Consider the following 24,008-nt stretch of genomic DNA (forward strand, 5'->3'; position numbering starts at 1 on the left):
AGCTAGGTTCAAGTAATATGCTAGGGAATGCTCGGCACAAGATGAAGATGTCTAAAGTAATATAATAAATTTAAATGAAAATAAATATATATACATAATATTTTATTACATATGATATAATTGTTAAAAAATCAATAAAAATTCAATGTATATAAATATACATTAAAATTTTATTGATTTTGTGATAATTATATTATATATATATATATATATATATATATATATATATAAAGTTATATATTTAATATACATATATTATCATTACATTTATTAACTTCAATAAATATACTCTACTAAATAAATGTAATAATTAATGCTATATGAAAAGTAAATATAGTATCGGTTATTACATTTATTAAATATATTATTATATTTATTGTAGTTAATAAATGTAATGAAATTATATGTGTATTAAACTTATAAGTTTTAAATGAATAAACATATGGAAATTATTAAAATAAAAAATATATATATTAAAAAGTTATTAAATAAATTATAATTATTACAAAATCATTAAACTTTATCTTTGTCGAGTGGGCTTATTGACTAGAGGGTGACACTTGCAAACACCGAAGATGATGACACCCATAAGGAGGAGGAGGATTCTGAGAATTCTTCCTAATGTTTTGGTATGGGTATAAAGCATGGTAGGTATATAGTTTCACCAATATAAATATATGTTTTATTGCACTAAATGAATAATTTTTTTAACAAATCTAAAAAAGTATTATAATTTTATTTAATTTATTCTTGTGCTATCATTTATCACTCAAATTAATTATATATTTAAAATAAAATTACATACACTAAAATATTTATATATAAGATAGACATAACAATAAAGGAGTTGAAGAGTTTGACTTTTAAGTCTCAATTACCTTTTTAAGGTTAAAATATGTTTTTCGTCTCTAAAATTATCAAAAAATTTAGAATCCATTCCTGTAAAAAATTTAGTATATTTTTCGTCCTCGTAAAATTAAAATGTTTTTTTTTCTAGAACCAAGCTTGGACAAATTTGATCCTATGTGACATTTTTTAAAACTTAAATTATATGTTAAAATATGTTTTTCATCCCTATAAATATCTAAATGTTCAAAATTCATCCATGTAAAATTTTGAGTCTTTTTTTGTCCTCGAAAAATTAAAATCTGTTACTTGTTGACCTGTACATAGGTTCAAGTAAATCCGAACCTAGGAGTCACTCTTTCATTGGTTCTTTTGATAATTATGGGAATGAGTGGTTTCTAGGGATTAAAAACTACCACAAAATGTAGAAAAAGACCCACAAATTTATAAATTCCTCTTCCTTAACTTTCTTCATCTTCTTCGTCCACCAAGCTAATTCTAGAGAGAGGTGAATTTGGAAGTTAAGCTATTGAGTTTCTCGACAATGTTTGATTCTGATAACACATTGAAATTGGTATTCAATTTGGGAATGAATGTGTTAGGTTTTCAAAAGGAAAATTCAATAAGGTGATGCTAGTCATTGCATTTGAATAGAATATTTTAAAAAGAAAAAAAAATTGTTTATTTAAATTGAAAGAAGACAAAGAAAGTTTGCGGAAAAAAGGTTAGGAAAGAGGGATTTACAAATTTGTAGAGTTTTTTTTTTTTTTTGCATTTTGTGGTGGTTTTTAACCTTTAAAAATCACTCACCCAAAGTCATCAATGGAACTAGTGAAAGTGTGACACATAGGTTTCAATACTCGAATCTGCGTTCAAGCCAAAAAGTAACATATTTCAATTTTTTTAAGATAAAAAAAAGACTGATCAGTTTTACAGAGACGAATTTTGATATATATAAGGACGAAAAACATAGTGCATCCTATAATTTAAGATTTAAAAAATGTCATGTTGACTCAAATTCATCAAAGTCTGGCTTTAGGTAAAAAAATAACATATTCCAATTTTACGAGGACAAAAAACATATCAAAAATTTTGTAAGGACGAATTTTAAATTTTTCAATATATATGAGAACGAAAAATTTAGCCTTTTTTAAAACTCATCCCAATCCTTGTCATATTTTTATTGGATTTGAGTAAAACAATTGGAAATTCATCACATTCTTTTTACAATTTTAATTTGCTTATATATTTTAAAATATTATTTTTATTTTAAAATTTAATTTAAATGAATTTTTATATTTTGTTCCTTAAAGAAAATGTTTTTAGCTTTGTCTATCATCAACAAAGTAATATTTCATATTAAAGATTACATATTTTAATTTTATTTTCTTTATAATTTAAATTTTTATTTTATTAAAAAAAGAAAATACTTTAAGTCTATTATCATAGATCTATTACATATTGTTATGTTACAGTGAGTTAAAAATTTATTGAGTATGAATTTATGAATGTAACATGTTAGAAAAATTAACAACTAACAAAGTAATATTTTTAAATTATGTGTCACAATTTAATTTGAATAAAAAAGATGTGAACTAAATTAACATTTTCAATTTATTTGTAAAAATAACATAAAATAATATATAAAAGTTATTATACAACTATTTAATTTTTGGGGGACATTATAGCCATGGCCCTTGGGCTGTCACACCTTCCAATAAGGCTCATGGCCCTACACCTCATATAAAATCTCATTTTCCTAACCCTCAATCATGATGACTACTTTGGTGCTTCGCTGTTGGATCCTCATTTTATTTTAACACTTCCATGTCTTTCTATCTCTGATTCCTCTATTTTCTTGAACCATAAAACTACAAAAATGCTAGTGTATCATTGATCTATCTAGAGTTTTGTTCATTGTTGGCATTGAGTCGAGATTGTCTCAAAAAAAAGTATTTTTTGACCCACATTATTTTAGGTTCTTCTTAATTGCTCCATTGCATTTGTTTTTAAAGTAGGTTGAGCACGTAAATTGTCCAAGTTCATCTCACTCTCCTTTACCTTTTTTTTCTCATTATTTTCTGGGGGTTGAATAGATGTGTCTCAAGGAAGTCCAAGTATTTACCGAACTCCTCCCATGATGAGAACATCCATTAGAAGGAATCTACTTATCTAATCCTCATTGTATATGATGATAATTAAGCCTAATCGTCCTTATTAACTCGAGACTTGGGGGACATGTATATTGGTCGAGTACCTCTCGAACTCCCCACCCACGCCAAAAATATCCCATCCAATCAAGGGCCAACTTAAATAAGGAAATTGGGAAATGATTAAAGATAAAGATATAAATTAAAAGATCAATGTGTCTCTACCATATTCAAATTTTGCTTCATATATAGATAAGGTAATCTAATGTTATCGGTTGCAAATGCACGTTGACAAGAGTGGGTGTAATTGCCCCCACAAAGTAATATATATATATATATATTAAGTATACTTTAAACTTAAAAAATGCACTGATAAAAAAAATAGGATTTTCCCCTTAAGACATTTTCTCAAATGAACGTAGAAAATTAAGTGATAAAAGATAGTTGCTAAAGAGGTCACCACCAAGAGGTTAGTCACTTTATTCTCATTACTCTCTCACACAATTGCTCTTACAACACATCCTTAACTTGAGCATTGCAATGTCTTTGCAAGTATCCTTACTCTGAGAAGGAAGGAAATCCCTACACGGAGAAGCAGAAAGAGGAGGAGATGCCATCTTAGAAGTAGGTGAAGGAGACCCAACATGAAACCACCTCCTCACACTCTTCTGTATAATATGTTCTCCCTCAGCTGAAAGCCTTATTTCTTTTGTCCATTAAGTATTATGGCTTTGATGACTACTGTGATTATGTTGGGAGATCACCATATGCTTCAATAGATAGTTTACATTTCCAACTGAACCACATTGTTGGTTGGTTGTGAACGTCCTTGTTATGTGCTATGTATAGACTATAGTTATGTATGAGCTTAGTATAATTCATTGCTTACCTCTGTTTTACCTTGTTTATAGACAATGCCTTCAACTAGGATTCTTAATTCCTACCATAGATAAGCCTAACAAATTGCAAAATCATCACATGTTCCAAAACTACGTTGGATTCTGTCAAATCCATGTTTATAGAAGCATCAAGTTTGCAACTTCGCAATTTGTTGTGTATAACAACACCCTTTGCTAATGCCTGAAGGTGAAAACTCAGAAAAGTCAGAGTGAAAACATATAAACTAGTTGATCAATGAAAAGGATTTTTATGTAAGAAATGAATGCATACATTAGGTCGAAAAAAATGTACAGGTGTGCAGAAGAAGTAGAACAATGATCATAAAGTATTCTTGCTGTGATTTTTCTCTATTCTGAGTATCCTTTACCCAATTCTTTGTACACAACGTATACTGATAACTACTATTAACTATTTGAAACTCAAAACTTAATCAAGAACTTGTTTTCAATTGGCTTTACAAAATCATACGCGTTCAAACTGTTTGGAGAGTCACTTCAGGAGTGAGGGTGGTCAACCAATCCAATAAAGCCTTGTTCACAAGCTCTGGTGTCTCATCATGTGGACAATGCCCAGCCTGCAAGTTCACAAGAGTAGTTTTTGGATAGAACTCTTTGATTCGATTCGCTTTGGCTGGACCAACCCATGGGTCAAGGTCACCCCAAAGCAGCAACAACGGGCATGAGAGTTCACTTAAGACAGCATCTAGAGTGTACTTGCTCTGATTCATCATGAAGCGCGTCATTAACCTGTAGACAACATTGGGCAAAGTGGTAAAACCAAATAAACAAGAATAATTAGGAGAAGAAACTGATAATCAAAACTTCCGCATAGGCCACAGTAATGGCTGATTTGTTAGTTTTAGAGCATAAACATCCCCTCTTCTGATCTACATTGCTAAAGCCTGAGAAAGCATGTTTCTTACCCATATATACCAAGATGAAAAATTAAATAGAAATTTATAGCATCTTATTAGTAACTAATTGCAAGGTATAGAACTTGAGTCCTACATTGGAAGTATGAAATTTAAATGTGGGGTTTATAAGGTCTTGAGCTTTCTAACTACAATGGTTAGTTTTTGTGGTGCAATTCTCCCAAGGTTCTTATCAATTAGTAATATAGTTTTTTACCATGTCTCTCAGTTGCATATGTAAGCGCAGGGGCTGTAGAGCATAGTAGAATGCTGGGATACAATTGCAAGGAATGTAGAGTATGGTGGGATTTTGAAATCCAATTGCAAGAAATGAGACTTAAAGTGTGTTTGATATGCCATTTGCAGTTCTTGAAAGGGACAGGGGTGTGTCAATGCCACACACGTCCATTCACGTTGGGAAACATAGTCCCACATTCGATGGGATTCTGACGTTGAGTTTATAACACTTTGGAGTTTGGACTCTCCAACTACAATGGTTAGTTTTTGTGTTGTGATTCTCCCTATGTTCTTATCACACATTAAGGCTGATTAGAATGGACATGGTCATGTACCTGTAGTAGACTTCTCCGGCATTTGGATCTTGAGCTGGCCTTGTTATAGATTCCACAAGATAGTCATCCACATTGGAAGAATTTATATACACCTGTATTTGCAAATTATGCATTAAAACATCTATATAGAGTGCCACTAAATTAAATTGAACAGCGCTTGATTGGCTAATCAACTAGTAAGAAAATAAAAAGTAAAGGAAATAAGAGTCCCTCCATATATAAAAGCCTCCATGAATGTGATTCTTGAGATAAAAAATCCTACCATTTTCATAACACCAATATGCTTTAATGAGAAGATAGCAAGTAACATACACTTTTTAGGACTGACAGAACCCGAGCTGGTTGCTTTGCCTGCCAGAATAAAAATCCAAGAACTACACGCTGGAAAACTTCCTTCAATGGCTTTAGGAGAAACTTTTGTAGAGCTGTTTCTTCAGAAGTTTCACTTTCCCTTTTCCCATCGCCAAATTGTCCGGCAGAATTTAGAAGAGCAACACCATTGACAAGATCAGGCAACCCAGTTGCTGCAACCAAAGCAGTAAATCCTCCAAGGCTGAAAATTTATCATGATTGAGGTAAACGTCATATTTTACTTTTTATAGCACATGTTGGAAAAGAGAAATACTAACAACATACTCTTTACTATTTGTCGAAATTTATTGAAAATCACAATTTTTTGTGAGTCCCACCTCTAAATTACCGAGTTTCTCTCCTTATTTTATATTTTTCAATAAATTTTATCCACAGTAAGTGTTAAAAGGAGTGTGTTGCTAGCACTCCTAATTAGAGAAGTGTCAACTCTATAGATAAAACAAATGTTCATGTGCCATTTATTACAAATAATATGATGGTAATGCAGCTGTCAACTTGTCAATTAGTTAGACATCTCAGAAGGAAAAAATAAACATTGCAACAACCAAATTTGACAACATAATTTGTTGCAGATAATTTTTCAAATGTTTTTTCTAGTTAATGAAATCTCCATTGCTAAGGAAAAATAACATAATTATCAGTGCATGCCTTGAGAGGAAATTCAACTAGGGTATGAAACAACAGAGTCTGTTTTCAGAAATAGGGGGAAACCATGCAGGGAAAGCAAACACTAAAACTTGTGGAATGAAGAAGAATCTGGCATTTCAGCCTAATTCCCTGATGTAAATTCAGGTAGTATAGTTCTTACCTGTTTCCAACTAAAACGGTTGGTTCTTTTACTATTTCCTTCACAAAGTCAACAACTTGATCTCTCCACACCATAGCATCATAATCTATAAGTGCTTTGTCACTCCACCCAAAACCGAGCAAGTCTAAGGCATATACCTTGTGTTTCTTAGCCAATTCTGGAATGTTGTACCTGGAGATATAAATAAAGATATATAACTATCTCCATAAATAAAAAATGATATAATCGTACAGACAATTGCAGCCACTAACAGATTGAATTCTAATCATAATTGCATACACTTCAAAGATAGAACCAAACCACTCAAGGCACGCTTTTTTTTTTACTTCTCTTCGGCCTTTTATATTTCCATTTATAGTTTTAGCAATTAATCAAGAAAACGAGAAAGGCATAAGATGCCGTCATGGCTGAAAAGGAAGCCACCAAAGAAAGAAAGTTTAAATGCATATTTTAAAAAAGGGGCAAAAAGAAAACAAACCTCCAGTGGAATGCAGAGGCCCCAAAACCATGAATAAGAACAATGGGAGAGCCTTCTCCTTGCACTACATAATGTATTTTATGACCCCTCCATGTCCAATAATTGTACCCTTCCGGCTTGTACGGCAATCTTTCAAAACCTGAACCCAAATTCCATTTCTGTGCACGTAAGCATATATAAAGCAACATTCAACACAAATCATAAACTCAAATGTGATTCGGCATGTTAGAATACATTGATTGTAGGGATTAGATATGATTTGAATTTAAATTGTAATTGATCCAAATCCCTATATATTTTCTTCTTTTTTATTTGTGATTCTATTTTGATATTTTGTCCTCAATTATCATGAAAAGATGGTAGAGAGAATGTATTCACTGTTTTATATCAATAAAAATTACGAGATTCCATTTTCTTAACATGGTATCAGAGTCAGGTTGATGGAATAAGGAAAAACCATCCCTCACCCTTTTGCTAGCTTCCTTTCTTCTATCATTCTTTTTTCCGTTTCTGGAGTACCATTCCACTAGTTGCCCTTCTTCCGGCAAACTGTTTCTGTTTTCCAGTAACTTTTTTGATGAGTGTTCTTATCCAATGAACCATATTTCGTTGTTCAGAAATTGTCACTGCTAGCACCATCGGACTCGTCTCTTCATCGCCGGTCAAGCCCGCCTTTCGCCGGCGCCATCGGAACTGCCATGTGCCACCACCTTCTCCGGCCATCCTTTTTAATCTTTTCACTTTTGTCAGATCTACTACTCTCCGATGCAATCTAGGTGCACCCACTACCACCATGGTGCTTGTCTTCCTCCGGTGAGTTTGAACATGTAGTCAGCCACCATTGCTGCCGCCGCAGATTTCAGTGTTTGACTGTTTTTGGCTTTTTTTACCTGCAGATTCCATTTCTGCTGTTCTTTTTTTCTTTATCCCCTATTGAGTCTCCACGATTGATTCTGAAGCTTCCAACTCTTAGTTTTAAGAAAGTCGGAACTTGTTTTGAACCTTCTGAGGCTGACGTGTTTTTCAACTCTCTCTTTTTCAAGCAATATTCCCTTAGTCCCTAAGTTGTCCTTCAAATGTTTTTTTTGTGGAACTCCATTTCTGTTATGTTTTTTATTTATTAGTGGGAATAAATTTTCTTGTAACAAGCTAATTGCTTAATAAGCTTGAACGAGAGTGTTGAAAATTAGAATTAATATTCTGATTCTAGTATTAATTACAATTTATAGGGATATTATCTTTGATTCAGTGAAAACAAAATATCCTCTATTTTTATGTATAATTAATGTAATTATTTTGATACCATTTTCTTAACATGGTATCACAGCCAACTTCAATTACTTCTCTCTTTAGGAATTGAATATTAGTTTCTAACCATGAAAATGGAGGATAAATCAAATTCTACTCCACATATGTAGGATCTGTCTCCAATCCTTAAACCTAAGCGTCTTGATGGTACAAATTAAGCTGAATGGACCCTAAATGCAGAGAGTAAGATTAGAGGTCGTAGGCGTTAGGGTTACACCAAGAAACCTTTGCACCAGTTGCAAAGTTCAATACATTGAGGGTATTATTATCAGTAGTAGCAAATCAAGATTGACCACTTCTTCAATTCGATGTAAAAAATGTTTTTTTACATGAAGATTTAAAGGCCCTTAGTAATTCTCTTGACAAGTTGGGAATGTGTGACATCCATACACCAACTTGAGAGGAGATGTTATAATCCATTAATTGTAGGGATTATATACGATTCGAATTTAAATTGTAATTGATCTAAATTCCTATATATTTTCTCTTTTTTTATTTGTGATTATGTTTTGATATTTTATCCTCAATAACCATAGAAAGATGGTAGAGAGGATCATATAGTTATTCAATGTTTCACATCAATAAAAATTACCAGGTTCCAGTTTATTAACACACCATTCACTAAACTAAGCTTAAATTTATTTTTAATCTCTCAAATTTGAGAGTCTATCTTTCTCCGTCCCCAGATTAAAATTTGCATTTTTTAGTACTAAAATTCATTTTCTTTAATCCTCGTAAAAACTCGTAACATATCGTGAATTCAAATCCATCAAAAATCAGTCGGCCGGCAAGACTAAAGAAAAAAACATTTTGCAAATTTGATGGACTAAAAAATGCAAATTTTAACTTAAAAGACTAAAAAAAAGACAGACCCAGATTTGAAGGACTAAAAACAGTCACTAACCTTTGGAAGATGGTTCTGCTTCGGCTGTGAGAGTAGAAGCCGCGACCGAAACGCCAGAGGCCACAATTCCCTTAAACGCAAAACTCCTCCTGCTCATTTCGCACTTGCTTCCTTCAAACAACACCAAAAGTACTACTCAGCAACAAAACATCCTCAAAGTTAGTGAAAAAAGGTACATAATAACAGAGATAGATGTGTTACGTTGATAGAGAGGGATTGGAGCAACGAGGGTGGTTTTAGTGAGCTGTGATTGGACGGAAGGCGAGAGAGCACAGATGGAAGAAGCCATTGAACTGAATGTAGACGCGAAGCACTACTTCAAACTCAACTATCACCGACCACAAACAACTACTACAACAACAACTTTTTTCCGAAGCTTAATGTGGTTTAAGGTTGTAAATGGGAGTTTTGTGTGGTGGTCGATGTTTCAGCGTTGTGGGCCTTGTGGCAGACTCCAGGCCAGAGACGCGCGTCCTCTCAGATGATATTTTTATTTCTTTTGCTTTCGACAAACACCACTTTGATTTTTTCACCCAATAATACAAATAAAATATATATTTATTCAAATGATACAACCCAACTATTATTTATCTTTAAAATCAGTTTTTTCCAAACTCATTTCTTATTTCTCTTTTATTTTTTAAATTTTATGTTGTGAAATCAGTTTCCCAAAAATCGATATCACATGTTATTTTTTTATTTAATGTGGATCAAACTTATTAAATACATATTTAATGACTAGATATATAAGTATATTTTTAATTTAATTTAACGTCAATTAAGCCCAAACTTAACATTTCATTATATAATAATATTTTATTGTAAATTTTGTAATTATAATATACTCTTCATTTTTGTAGTTATATTTTATAATCTTAAAAAAACTGAAATAAAGATTAACAAAGTACTTATGAATAAAAAAATACTTATGTTTTTAAAAGTATTTTTTTTAATAAAATATGTCATTTTTTGTTTTTTTATAATTTAATATAGATATTTTGTGTGAGTTTGACCGGTACTAAACTTTTTCCTGCATGATACTCCTTTGATATCAAGCATCATTTATCATGCTTGTGTAACTAGTTATTAAAGATGTATTGAGCGTTAGTTTAATCGACACCAAATAAAAAAATAACACGGTATGAACTCGATTTCCCAAGAATCAGTTTTACAACGTAAAAATGAAAAAGAAAAAAAAAGGTGAAATATCATTTTGAGGAACGATTTCTCACCTATGAATAGTAGTTTATATCATAGATGTAAATAATGGTGGACTTGTATCATTTGGGTAACTATATATTTTATTTGTACTATTCGGGTAAAAAATTTGCACCACTTGTGTAGCTTCAGAATCACAATGAGAAATTTTCTCTCTTTTTATTTGGATTTCATGTATTCTTAAATTATGTTCGAGACACCATATGAGAGATCATTATAAATAGTAAAAAAAAATTCTTTAAATATTTTATGCATATCCAATGTTTAAGAGGATGCATGAGGTTAAGATTTTAAAAAATTATTTTAACATAAAAAAATCTTGTCAATTTATCAAATTTTTTAAAAGTGATTAATTTGGATATTAATAAATTTATATCATAAGATTTAAAAGAATTTTATGAATTTATAAGATATAAACAATTTTTAGAAATCTTTAGAAAACATAATAAAGAAAAGCAAGCATAGGCATTAAACCCACAAAAAGGGTCGAAAATGAGTGAGTCAAGCTTTAGCTCAACTTGACTCGTTAATATTTAACTTAGCTCGAAGCTCATCTCAAGCTAGACATGAACATTTGTTTCTGTAGAAGCAAGCTTCATGATGATGAACCAAACAATTTTGATGATACAAAAAACTCAAGTGATTGATTCAAGACTTCAAGATCAAGTATCAAGTATCCAATCAAAGATTCAAGATTCAACAGAAGAAATCAAGACTTCATATAGGATAAGTATTAAAAGAATTTTTCAAAAACCAAATAGCACAGTTTTGTTTTACAAAAGAATTTTCTCAAATTTTCTAAGTTACCAGAGTGATTATTTTCTGGTAATCGATTATCAGTTATCAGTAATCGATTACCAGTGACCAGTTTGGTTTTCAAAATATTTTCAAATGTTTTATAACGTTCCAAAATGATTTTCAAATAGTGTAATCGATTATACTATATTAGTAATCGATTATAAGTGAATCTGAACGTTGGAATTCAAATTCAATTGTGAAGAGTCACAACTTTTCATAACACACATTGTGTAATCGATTACACCTATATTACCAGTGAACAGTTTTGAAGAAAAAGTTAAGAGTTATAACTCTTAACATGATTTTTTTCAAAAGTCATAACTCTTCCAATGATTTATTAGACTAGACATGAAGAGTCTATAAAAGCATGACTTTGGCACACGTTCAACATATATAATATATTCTTCCAAACAATCCTTTTTTCACAATCTTTCTCTAACCATTACCCATTGCTTTATTACACCTTTATTACCAGTGAACAGTTTTGAAGAAAAAGTTAAGAGTTATAACTCTTAACATGATTTTTTGAAAAGTCATAACTCTTCCAATGATTTATTTGACCAGACATGAAGAGTCTATAAAAGCATGACTTTGGCACACGTTCAACATATATAATATATTCTTCCAAACAATCCTTTTTCACAATCTTTCTCTAACCATTACCCATTGCTTTTTCTTGCCAAAAAGCTTTCTAAACTTTGTTTTAAAACTTTGTTTATCTGCAAGTGGAAATTCTGTAGAAAATAAAAGTGTGTTATCTCTTCTTTCCTTCTCCCTCCTAACAAAAGATTTCAAAAGACTAACCGTCTGAGATATCTTATGTTTCTTACAAAAGATTCAAAGGACTAACCGTATGAGAATTCTTTTGATTTTTCCTCTTCCCTTTAAACAAAAGATTTCAAAGGACTAATCGCCTCAGATATCTTTTGTTTCCCCATCACAAAGATTCAAGGGACTAACTGTCTAAGAATTCTGTCTTAACACATTGAAGGGTACATCCTTTGTGGTACAAGTAGATGATACATCTACTTGGGTTGTAAAACTAAAAATAAGAGAAGGTACATCTCTTGTGGACCAGTTCAAGTGGAGGGTACATCCACTTGGTTGTTCAAAGAGAATAAGGAAGAGTACATCCCTTGTGGATCTTTACTTGTAAAGGATTTTACAAAGTTATTTAAAATCTCAAGAACCGGTGGTTACTTGAGGACTAGACGTAGGCACGGGTTGTGGTCGAACCAGTATATATAAATATTATGTTTGTCTTCTTCTTCCCTACACTCTTTACTTTTCCGTTGCGTATTTTTATTTCCGCTTTACTTTTATCTAAGTTATTGTTTCTGTTCTTTACTTTCTCATAACTTAGTAGTAAAACCTAATTGAATCTAGTAATATTAAGAAGGATAAATTTTTAATTAGTCAAGATACGTTCATAATTAATTCAATCCTCCCTCTTAATTATTCCGAGACCACTTGATCCAATAGTTTCATCTCAAATTTCACTTGTTTCAAACTCACGAACAACTAAGTTCAACTCGATAGATCAAATCACATGAACTAATAGTCAAATTTTTAAATCCTGTGCATTTCCAATTTTCAATTTATATATTAGTAGATTTTAGATAAAATGATTGTTTAGTTATTTTAAAAAGGAAAAATTAAACTTATTGTATTAACTTTTAGAACCATAAGGTAGACAAAAAAACATAACTATAACCAAATCTGCTTAAATAAAAACTATCTTACCCTGCATATATAAATTAATAGAAAATTCAATCAATTATATAAATTTAACACACACATATATCAAGCCCATTTATGAACCAAACAAGTTGAATTATGTGCAACTCAAGTTTAACTCATTTATTTAACGAATTTAATTTTTAACTAAAATTCAGTTCATTTTGATTCATGAACCAAATTCAACAAATTGATTATTGAATCTAGTTTCAAATATTTTTAAGTTGGTTCAATTCATTATCACCCCCAAGTGCAAGGTACAATTTGAAAAATAACATGTGGACTTTTATAATTATCCTAAAAATTATTATAATAATGATTTCTTATTGGTTAATAATTTAAAAATTTTCACACTAACAATTCATAAGATTTAAACTCATAATTGAAGGAGTTATGTGAATTTCATTTTCTAAAATAACATGAAAAAATAATTTATGCACTAAGAGTGTAATTTTTTTACATGTCATTTAATGACAAAATAATATGCACACTAAATTTGTTAACTTTTACGTAACTAGTCATACTTACTTTAATTTCTAAATAGTTGAAAATGTAAAGCTTTTACACTAGAAATGCGTAAAAAATAAACTCATGGTATACGAAAACATTTATACATAAAAATCTCATATCTTATGCCGTGTATTTTAAAATCATAAAAGGTTTAATATCTTTTTGTTTTTAAACTTTTTCAAATTTTTGCTTATAGTTCCAAATAAAAAAATTTATTGGTCTTAACCTTAAATAATTTCTACATTAAATTTCTTTTGCAATTGTTATCAATTATCATCATTAATTATCATCATTAAGTAATGACATGACAATCACATCATTACTAATTTGATGTGATACCCACATGTAATTTTTCTTAAAAAAAACTATATTTTTAGGTGTTCATTTTTAGTTTTTCAATGACTTTTTTTTACCAATTGTAGTTTTTAACTGTCATTGTTTTAGTGTCTACTATCAAATATTAATGTTAATTGACAACATGACAACCACGAGACTTTTTATGTGAGCTATTTTTTTTTGGATGGTGTAAAACCATTAGAAAGTAGGTTTGGAAATTAAAAAAAAATAGATAAAGATATGTTGTAAGAAAAATAAATAGCCTTGAATATGTAAATCAATGATCCACTAAACCATGATTAAAAAAGAGAAATTTAATTTAATTTTAATCTATTATGTTTTAATGGTTTTTTTTTTCATTTTGGCACATTAAGTTTCAAAGTTTTTATTTTAATCTTTTATATTTTTAAAAGTTTCATTTTGATACATTAAATTTTAAATTTTTTTTTTAGTTCTGTATATTTTTGAAAGTTTTATTTTCAGCCATTCTTTCATTTTTCATTAAAAACATTAATGCTCTATCAATGTTATAAATTTTTAAGTAATACTAAATATAAGTAAAATAATTAATTTTAAATAGTGGTGACTAAAATAATTAATTATTTCAAGATTTATAACAATCATGAAACACTAATGCTTTCAACGGAAAATGAAAGAACGAACCAAAATGAAACTTTGGAAAATGTAAAAGACTAAAATGAAAATTTTTAAAACTCAATGTATCAAAATAAAACTTTTAAAAACATAAAAAATCAAAATTAATTTTTTAAAATTTAATGTACCAAAGTGAGAAAAACTAAGAATGTGTTTAACAAGACATTTTAGCCCGTTTCTATCTTTATTTTTTTACTAACTGACAAACTATTTTACTTCCTGAAAAATAAGTTTTTTTTAATAACTCCTAATGTTTTTTGAAATATTATTTTAAGTAGCATTTTTTAAAACTCTAACTTGTAGTTTATAGTTTTTTATGTTTATTTCCTTTTTGTCCTTATTATTTTTTAGACTTTCTTTTTAATCTTTTCTATTTAAGATAAAATTTTATTATTTTTATCCTTTATGTAATTTTATATTTTGTAACTATTTCAACATATAATTTTACTAAATACTTATGATTCAATAAGACAAATTTTTAACTTTCAGCTAATTATCAGTTAATTTTTACATTTTAATTAATTCGATTAAATATAACCTAAATCATAATGAAACATGATAATTCAAAAGTGACATTTATCTTAAAATAAAATCAACAACTCAAAGTAAACAAACTTAGTAAGAATAAGCAAAATCACAAACCACTCAACCTACAAAACAAAACCATAAGCACCAAAACTAAAGACCCATTAATCTTTAAACCATTTTCAAACCCTAATGCCCTATCACACTTCTCAAACAAATGCTAAATGGTTACATTTTAATCTTGCTTCCACAAATCCTTTTGCTCCATGGGTAAGATCATGCATAAAGGATGTCACACGAGCTGGCGACAATGGCAAGAGAGAGGCAACAATGACGAGTTACGATGTTAGAAGATTTTTCAAGTGATCAAGTTCTTGATTTGTGTACTGTGAGTTGTTGATTTTACTTATTACATCTCTTTCTTTGCTTTTTCTTTTCTTCAAATTTTTAGATCTTTTTTTTGGCAGTTTTACATTGGAATTTTTTTAATAGCACCTTAGAATTGCTAAGAAATATATTTATCTAGACCAAGATTGATAAAAAATATTGAGAGACTAGACTTAATTTTCATGAAAAGACAAGAAGCTAAAAATCTAATAAGAGTAATAAAAAGAATTTGAGAAATTGGAAGTGAATTTCAAGAAAATATGAGAGATTGAAAACATAATTTGTAAAAAAAAAATTATATAGCTATATATCACGTATCACTTGCTAGGACTAAAAATTTTAAGAAAGAAATAACTAAGCCTAATAAAAATTTTAATTAAAGACTAAAAGTAAAAATAAAAAAAAAACTTTAGGAAGGAAAAAATATTAAACCCATTATAAAATATCAGTCACAAAGACACTCGTCTGTACGAAGGTCACAGTGTTTGAACAGTACAGATCTCCCCGCAGTAGAGATTTCCTCCAAAAATCATACTTCACTTTTTCCACCAAAAAATAATTAGGAAAAAAATAAAAAGATGGAAAGATAATGTGGTTCCGATTCAAACCACACGATTCCACGACCTTATTATGGAGCCGCGGTGGCGGTAGCGGTGGCCGGCGATTATAACGGCGGAGGAGTAAGAGATGGGTATTACTCCTCTTTCCTTTTACTTTTGCGCTCGGGTTTCTCGGATTTTGCTGTTTCTGGATCCGTATTCTCCCAAAGTTCTGAATTTTCGCTGCGACTGATATGAATTTTCATGCTTTTCTTCTTAGATCGATGTTCTCGCTTCGTTTTTTTTTTTGTTTTATTTTATTTTTTGGTCGGTGGATAAAATTAGATTCTCGCTTTATTAAGTTGATATTCGATGACAAAATGTTAACACATTCTGTAGGGACTGATGAGTTGATGAGTTTTTTTTTTTTTTTTTGACATTTTAGTGCAACATTTTTATTTTGTGTGTATTACCTTGTCAGTAGTAAAGCCTAAATCTTATTAAATTATTGTGATTATGACCCAATATTAGTTAATTTTGGGGTTGGTTTGTTTCTAGTTGTTGTTGTCTTGTTGAAGCTGTAAGCATTGAATATAGAGCAGTGTCTACGTGCGGTGTATATTTGTTATGAGGAACTAGATGATTTTGTTTAAGTTTGTCTATAAGCACTTATTTGGATAAGTTTGTCTATAAGCACTTATTGGGAAAGAAAATCAGAGAGGTAAAATGCATTGAACTTTACCCGTAAGCTAAAATCAACTTATGAACTGTAGCTTTTGGAGAAAGTTAAATGAGAGAACAGTTAAGTGCATAAGTTGATTTTAGCCACGAGAAGCTCAATTTATTTTACCTTCTTACATGTTTATAGAGAAGTTTATCTAAACATGATCTTAGTCAAGTACTTATATTGATAACATAAGACTGATTGTAATAAATTAAAAAGAACTTTTTTTTGAGTTTGATAAGTTAAAAAACTATTATATGAACGCCAAGTTTATACAAATGTGTCATTGTTTTTTATCTGTCTTTGCCTTTGTCTTGTTAGTATGAGAAAACTATAGCAGAATATATAAAAGTACGTTTCCTCAAGATCTGAATGGAATTTAGAAATATTTTAATTTTGTTTGGATTGGTGCAGTTGTGTTGTGAGGAAGATTGGTAAGCTGTGGGAACATGTCGTTGAGAAGCATAGTCCGTGAACTCAAGGAGATGAGAGATGGAATTGGCAGCACATCAAAGCGGGGTGCAGAAAGCAAGCATTGGCTCAGTCGGACAAAGTCACATGTAGCACCAGATATTCTTGCTACTCCATTTGAACCTATTCAACAGGGACAATGGGCAAATCTACCATCAGAATTGCTTCTGGACATAATCCAGAGGATCGAAGAGAGTGAGACATCTTGGCCTGCCCGTGCTGTTGTTGTCTTTTGTGCTTCAGTATGTAAATCATGGAGGTCCATTACAAGAGAGATTGTCAAGACTCCTGAACAATGTGGAAGGATCACATTTCCCATTTCATTGAAGCAGGTAATAAATTCTTAACCCTTTTTCTGGCCTAATGTTCTCCTTTTTTTTCCTTTGTGGTTTTAACTTTTAATGTTTCTTGTGTTTGTTTTCTTTATGTGTATGAATAGCCGGGTCCGCGTGATTCTCCAATACAGTGCTTTATCAGGAGGAACAAAGAAACTTCTACATATCTATTGTACTTTGGTCTGGTTCCATGTAAGTTATTTCATTGGTGAAACATTCAATTCCTTTTTTCAAAAAATTAGGTGATTTTAAATTTCTCATCTTTAAATTACTCTTCAAAGCCTGGCATTATTAGTGACTATGATTGTTGACCTTCAAGTTTTTTTATATTTTTTTGTCATTTTCATTGTAGGTGTCAGCGTTGTCATTTTTTTTTCTTTGGATTTCATCATCTTCGCATTTCCATTTTCAAATGTACTACTCAGTATCCATATCATTTTTAAGTTCATATATTGTGTAGAAGAATGCACTTTGCTTTTCATAAAATCTTATTTATATATATAATTTAAAAGGTTTACACAAGAAAGAACTGATCTTTAACCTTCGGAATCTGTCAAAGCCAAATTTTGCTTTGTTTTCCTCCTTTATTGATCTGTGTGTCAATCCATATTACTGAAGTTTGATAGAATTAGTTCTTGATATGATATTTGAGAAGCTTGTTTTGATTTGGTTTTATTTGTACAGCAGAGAATGACGGTAATAAGTTGTTATTAGCTGCCAAAAGGATAAGAAGGGCAACGGGCACTGACTTTATCATATCCTTGGCTGCAGATGATTTTTCTCGAGCCAGCAACAAATATGTTGGTAAACTAAGGCAAGTGTTTGGTCTATAGAAACTTTACTAACCTTCATATCAATTTTCACCTTGCCTTTTATCATCTTATCTACAACTTAATATTGTCCTTTTGGCAGGTCTAATTTTTTAGGTACCAAGTTCACCATATTTGACAGTCAAGCTCCAAATGATGTTGCAATTCAACCAAATTGTCAATCTAGTAGGAGATTTCATTCTAAGCAGGTGTCACCAAGACTTCCAGCTTGTAATTATCTTGTTAGCACTGTTTCCTACGAGCTGAATGTCCTATGCACTAGAGGGCCAAGAAGAATGTACTGTGTCATGAACTCCATACCTGTCTCAGCTATTCAGGAAGGCGGCAATGCCCCAACTCCAGCATCTTACCCTCAAATATTTGATGAACATTTTTCTCCATCACCAGCACTGAAAGAAAAAGTTCCAGTCACAGATTTAAACTCTGCAAGCTTATCAGAGCCACCAGTATCGAGCCAATGCTCAGCCGAGCAATTAGCACTGAAAAACAGGGCTCCCAGATGGCATGAGCAGCTTCAGTGCTGGTGCCTAAACTTCAAGGGTCGTGTTTCAGTGGCTTCTGTTAAGAACTTTCAACTTGTAGCTGCTGTTGATCCATCTCATAATATTTCTGCTGAGGAGCAAGAAAAGGTAATCTTGCAGTTTGGAAAGATTGGAAAAGACATATTCACCATGGATTACTGTTATCCGCTCTCTACCTTCCAAGCCTTTGCCATCTGCTTGAGCAGCTTTGACACTAAACCTGCCTGTGAATGAGAAGCGTTACATTACTACATTGTAATTGACATCTGCTGAGTTGCTGGTTGTCAATCATGGTGGCATGCAGCTGAAAATCATAGCTGTTCTGCCGTTAGTATTTTCCCCTTGAATTGGTTGCTGATTCTGGAATTTGTTCAATCTGTTGTTTCGTGGTCCTGTAAAATTAAAATTAAATGAAGTTTAGTGAATTCTGTAATATATATGTTTCTGGTGTTCCTCACTCACGAATACTTTGATCTGCTTAAATACTGAGTTTTCAGTTGCCGATGTTCTTTGCAGGCAGATGATGATAACGTTATACAATTCTTTTAACATTACTAGAGGTGACTTGCATGTGGTTTATACATTCCTTTAGCAAGAGCTAAAAAAAAAAGGTGACTCGGGCCGGGTAGCGGGTTGCTGGTTCAACAGACAACCTGTTTGGGTCACACCAGATTTAGTTGGGCCAATTGCATGACCAATTTGATGCCTGACTTGACCCAAATCCTATTGTCGAGACCTGGCCAATAAACTCATTTTTAATTTGTTAGTGCAGGAATGAAGAGTGCTGCTAGGTGCATCCAGCATTATTGTTGGTGCACCCAACACTAACCACGAAAAGATAAAAATACCTCTTACGAATCAAGTTGATCCTTAAGTTAATTTTTAAGACTTACGGATCAATCTGATCCGTAAGTCTTTTACGGATCAACTTGATCTGTAAGTCTTTTATGGATCAACTTGATTCATAAGTTGATTTTTAAGACTTACGGATCAACTTGATCCATAAGTTTTAAAAATCAACTTATAGATCATCTGCAAGGAGAGAAATTAGTAGGGGTAATTTTGCCATTTTCAAAGAATGCTGGGTGCAACACTTCGGGAATGAATGAAATGAGTTTTGTTCTGGATTCTGATCAAGTCCAATTGTCGAGACCTGGCCAATAAGGGTCTGAAACTCAGCCCAAAAGGATCCATGACTCATAGCAGGATACGCGTTGGTTGACTTGGTTGAAGTATTAGATTTAGGTTACTAGTTTAACTGATTAAATTAAACTGGTTAAATGTAGATATATAAAATAAAAATAAAAAATTCTCTTCCAGAGCTGCAGCTCGTATACACCTACAATATTTTCTCCATGTTTTTTTAGGCTTCGTTTCTCCACCTTCGCTTCGGAACGTATTGATTAGGATACCAGAATATTTGTTTTTCTTGTTTGCTTCAATTTTAGATTCATTTTAGCACGTCTTTCTTTGGCCACCGCCAACTTTCCTCTTTCCTCTCTTTCTGTTTAATACAAATCCTTCAATTTACCAATTTTTTACTTAAAAAAATTGAGTCACACTAGTTTTGCGCATTTGGAAGCATATTAAATTCAATTTATGGACTAAAATAGTTACATGATCAGTTCACTGGGCCAATCCAAGTTATCAAGGGATGTAAATAAGCTGGCATGAATTATTATAAATTTCTTGATATTGTCCTCAATTTTTATGGATAAAAAAAATGTCCAATCTGAGTTTTACAATAATGCATGTGAATCTTAGACTTAGCCATAAATACCATTGATTCACAAATCTTAGCTATAACATTCAATGACCCTAATACCTCATCAAGGTTGTCTGATTACATATAAAGTTTAATAGAAGAAATGATTGTTCTATTTTATGATTTATAAAACACACGTCTCAATTTAAATGTATAGCAATATTTTCAATTTCAAGCAACCTATAAAGAAAAATAAATTATAAATAAAATATAAACCCCAAACCTAAGTCAACATTCAATTTTATTATTTGTGCCTAAACACATTTTTCTTTCATTACCTACAAAAGGTGTACGTTATGCATGAAACTTGAAAATGATTTTAATTAGTTTGTAAAAAAAATCATAAAACAAATGGAGTTAAATGCAAAATAATCAAAACAGTAGAAAAAGTCAGGAAGAGAGAGAAGCACATTGATATGACATATTAACTTATTAAATTTACCATTCATTTGTAACTACGTTATTTGATTAACTGATTTAGTAAATACTCATGCAGGAATGGGTAATAAGGATCTTTTAACTAACCAACTACACTAGAATCCTGGAATGAAAAACACATGTCTGTAGATTATATTCTTCAGCAGTAGAACTAGATAAAACAATACCAGAAAATACTATCTTTGCATTAGTGCCAATTTCATTTTAGTTTTTGTGTGAAAAGTAAGAAACTATGATGATAGGAAAAAGGAAAAAGAAATTCACACAATGCACATATCATTTTGTTAATTAATAAATATAGAACTCTTCAAGGAAGTCAAACCCTGAATAGCATTGCAAATCTCAACAAATTATAAATACTAGCAAGACACAAAGGATACTGAATCACTGATGGCCACATTTACTGATATGACAATTTTTAAGAATACTATTGAAGTGAAATGTATTTTTGACATTTCGGTCTGTAGTGATTTGGTTTCAGACCTTCCAGATGCTATAATAACTTAGTGGGAAGCATCCTTTGATTTAACACTTGGTGGCTTCATCAAATCCTTCCATAAACTCTCATCTTATAGAAGAGTAGGTGATGAATTCCCTTGAAGTAAATTGGAATGGCTGATGTGGGATAGGGTTCCTGCAATAGGGGTTTACATAAAAATACATTAGTTAATATATTTATAACTGTATCTAAGAAATTGTTTCAAAAGTAAAAGGAGACACACGGTCGAGGCCCGTAAACTTTGATCTGCCGCACGTGAGTATCCCTTCCATTGAGATGGTTTGACAACACAGCAATTTGCAACATGAAAGTATTCACAAAGGTATCCCTGTGATTGGTAAAAGGCAATTACATGATTCTATTAACTAGTGTACTGATATGAAGTAGAAACAATCTTTCCATTATTTCGGTTACAACCACTAAGGCTTCATTGCATTTTTCAATTTCAGAGTAACAACCAAAGACAATCCAGTGGTTCAATAAATGAAACAAGAAGTGTTTATTACATTCATGTATACCAACAAACACATCTTCAAGTAGTATGACAGCATAGAATTAAAAGAAAAATCAATAAGATTTATGCGACAAAAGACAAGAATTCAGTCACTGATTTAGAAGATCACTAGGCAGTCGCAAAGTATACTGCCCCAAACACAATATGATCAAAAGTGGGAAGAAGGTCCGATTTCATCATTCCAACAACAACAAAAGTAGCTTTATCCGACTAGGTGAGATCAATTACATAGATCACACACGACACCTTAACTCTGTCAGTGATCTCAAGACTGACTAAATGAGGAGGATTTTATGAAGTCCTCAACTAAAAACTTTTCGAAACTGCAGTCTGCAGGTATAAAAAGTTTGAAACTATACTAGCATCATGAAATGGAAACTTATAAAAGACCTGTTTGGATAAGTTTATCCAAAAATATTTCTAGGAGAAAATAAAAAGAAAAAAAATGAAATAAACTTTGTCATAAGCTAAAATTAACTTATGCTTGAGTTAATAATCATCTTTTGGAGAAGCTATATGAGAAAGCTTCCACAAAATTAGCTTATGTATAAGCTAATATTAACTTATGAAAAAACTCATTGTATGCTTTTTTTTTCTTCTAAGTGTTTCTGGATAAGCTTACCCAAACAGACCCAAAGCTCCTAAGGCTCCAAAAAATTCCCTACAATAACCTATTGTTGCCGTAGTTTCCCCATTAAAAACAAACACAATCCACAATCAGCTACAGACAGAGCACAATTAAAAAAAAGAGACCAAAATCACACGATGGCAGAAGAGACCAAATAAACAATTTCTCAGATTGCAAAACAGAAAAAAAAACACTACTTACCTAGGATCAACTCCAGACAAGGAAAGATAAACCCATCCAGTTGGCTTCACGAGTTCCACGGTCTTAATCTCCTAAAAATGTTCCCAAAGTCATCACCAAATAATTGACCATCCCAATCAAATCCAAACCAATAATAAGAATTACCTTCAAGTTGTGAAAACCATCACCGGCACGGATGGAAACTTTGCTCGGCGTGTAACTCTCGTCAAGCTTGAAATCCACGTACAGCACAATTAACTGCCACAACAAAAATCATTTTTTTTTTCATATATAAATCAAATTGGTACCAAGTATCACTGTTTTCCAATGACTAATATCTCCGCTAGAAAACCAGGCTCGATCACGAGAAGACTGAGCCAGTTCAAGTCGAATCAGCAACTTGTAGGTAACTAAAATCAAAATTAATACTTAAAAATTCTTACTTTTTTTAATTTATTTGTAATTTTACAAGTGGGGTGTGCCGTGTACGTACTTGAAGTCTAACTTTCTTCTGAAACTGAATGTTAACTAAATGGGGTTGCCCTCCGTCGGATCTGAAAGCAAACACCGAAAGAGTGACTGAGAATGCGAGCAAAGGAGAATAAATAATTGATTTTAGATAAATTTTCAAATCTTTGATTTTCCAGAAGAGAATTTAGAACCTATTTTAAATTAAAATAACTTTAAACAAGTTGCAGCTTCTACAATGAATAAAAATAATAATAACTAATCACATCAAAATCAATTCAATTTAAAATTAATCTTATCAATGTTGATGCAAACAAGTGAAGGAGGGATTACTGCCAATAAGTTTCGAGATTGTCGTCACGGAGAGAGGAAACGCCGTTACCGGGTTTGCAGGAACTCACGCTCCAAGCGGCTTTCTTTCCCATTTCCGTTAAGTCATCGTCAACTATGAGCAATTGGTTACCTCCGCTTAACTTGGTTTCTTCTTCGCCCTCTGATGATTCTGCTGCCATTTTCGAACCCTACTTCTCTCTTTTCTTTTTCCCCCGCTGCCTTTTGATTTCAAGTTTCTACTACTCGTTCCACGGAAGAGAACGAAAGAAAGAAAATGAGAAAACGCAAATAGAGAACAACCGAAGAATGAATTGAAACACAAGTACACAACAACAACTAAAAAAAAACAA

The 24,008-nt window shown here is 31.5% G+C and overlaps 3 protein-coding genes across 4 annotated transcripts; 1 reads left to right on the forward strand and 2 right to left on the reverse strand.

Moving 5' to 3' along the window:
* Positions 1-4,211: 4,211 nt before the first annotated feature.
* On the reverse strand, positions 4,212-9,779 carry LOC100776976 (pheophytinase, chloroplastic). The gene is made up of 7 exons (XM_003547931.4): positions 9,450-9,779; positions 9,249-9,359; positions 7,037-7,175; positions 6,559-6,729; positions 5,691-5,931; positions 5,379-5,470; positions 4,212-4,642 (listed from the first exon to the last, which is right to left on the reverse strand). Exons 1-7 carry the CDS (start codon positions 9,535-9,537, stop codon positions 4,369-4,371), a joined length of 1,116 nt encoding a protein of 371 aa, XP_003547979.1. The 5' UTR covers positions 9,538-9,779; the 3' UTR covers positions 4,212-4,368.
* Positions 9,780-15,970: 6,191 nt separating this feature from the next.
* LOC100777506 (tubby-like F-box protein 5-like) lies at positions 15,971-19,335 on the forward strand. Its single transcript, NM_001252884.2, is given in 5 exon segments — positions 15,971-16,104; positions 17,091-17,479; positions 17,587-17,674; positions 18,167-18,296; positions 18,395-19,335. Coding segments are annotated over 4 exon segments (1,245 nt in total). The 5' UTR covers positions 15,971-16,104; positions 17,091-17,125; the 3' UTR covers positions 19,068-19,335.
* A 1,960-nt stretch (positions 19,336-21,295) lies between these two features.
* LOC100526925 (anaphase-promoting complex subunit 10-like) lies at positions 21,296-24,008 on the reverse strand. Of its 2 annotated transcripts, NM_001249152.2 has the most exons (6): positions 23,659-24,004; positions 23,351-23,411; positions 23,023-23,115; positions 22,879-22,949; positions 21,759-21,863; positions 21,296-21,670 (listed from the first exon to the last, which is right to left on the reverse strand). In NM_001249152.2, exons 1-6 carry the CDS (start codon positions 23,835-23,837, stop codon positions 21,601-21,603), a joined length of 579 nt encoding a protein of 192 aa, NP_001236081.2. In that variant the 5' UTR covers positions 23,838-24,004; the 3' UTR covers positions 21,296-21,600. The 2 variants fall into 2 exon arrangements, with proteins under 2 accessions (NP_001236081.2, XP_006598715.1); XM_006598652.4 differs by lacking the exon at positions 21,759-21,863 and having other exon boundaries at positions 23,659-24,008.

Source organism: Glycine max, chromosome 16 (genome assembly GCF_000004515.6).
Source record: "Glycine max cultivar Williams 82 chromosome 16, Glycine_max_v4.0, whole genome shotgun sequence".
NCBI lineage: Eukaryota > Viridiplantae > Streptophyta > Magnoliopsida > Fabales > Fabaceae > Glycine > Glycine max.

Bases quoted from the DNA above. Each gene is read 5' to 3' on its own strand.
- LOC100776976 (XM_003547931.4), bottom strand. From the start codon at position 9,537: ATGGCTTCTTCCATCTGTGCTCTCTCGCCTTCCGTCCAATCACAGCTC. The intron at 6,730-7,036 runs GTTTGTTTTCTT...TTATATCTCCAG, and splicing joins GCCTCTGCATTCCACTGGAG to GTACAACATTCCAGAATTGG. The intron at 4,643-5,378 runs GTACATGACCAT...TGTTGTCTACAG, and splicing joins GCCGGAGAAGTCTACTACAG to GTTAATGACGCGCTTCATGA.
- LOC100526925 (NM_001249152.2), bottom strand. From the start codon at position 23,837: ATGGCAGCAGAATCATCAGAGGGCGAAGAAGAAACCAAGTTAAGCGGA. The intron at 23,412-23,658 runs GTAATCCCTCCT...GTTTGCTTTCAG, and splicing joins AATCTCGAAACTTATTGGCA to ATCCGACGGAGGGCAACCCC. The intron at 23,116-23,350 runs GTACGTACACGG...TTGTTGTGGCAG, and splicing joins AGAAGAAAGTTAGACTTCAA to TTAATTGTGCTGTACGTGGA.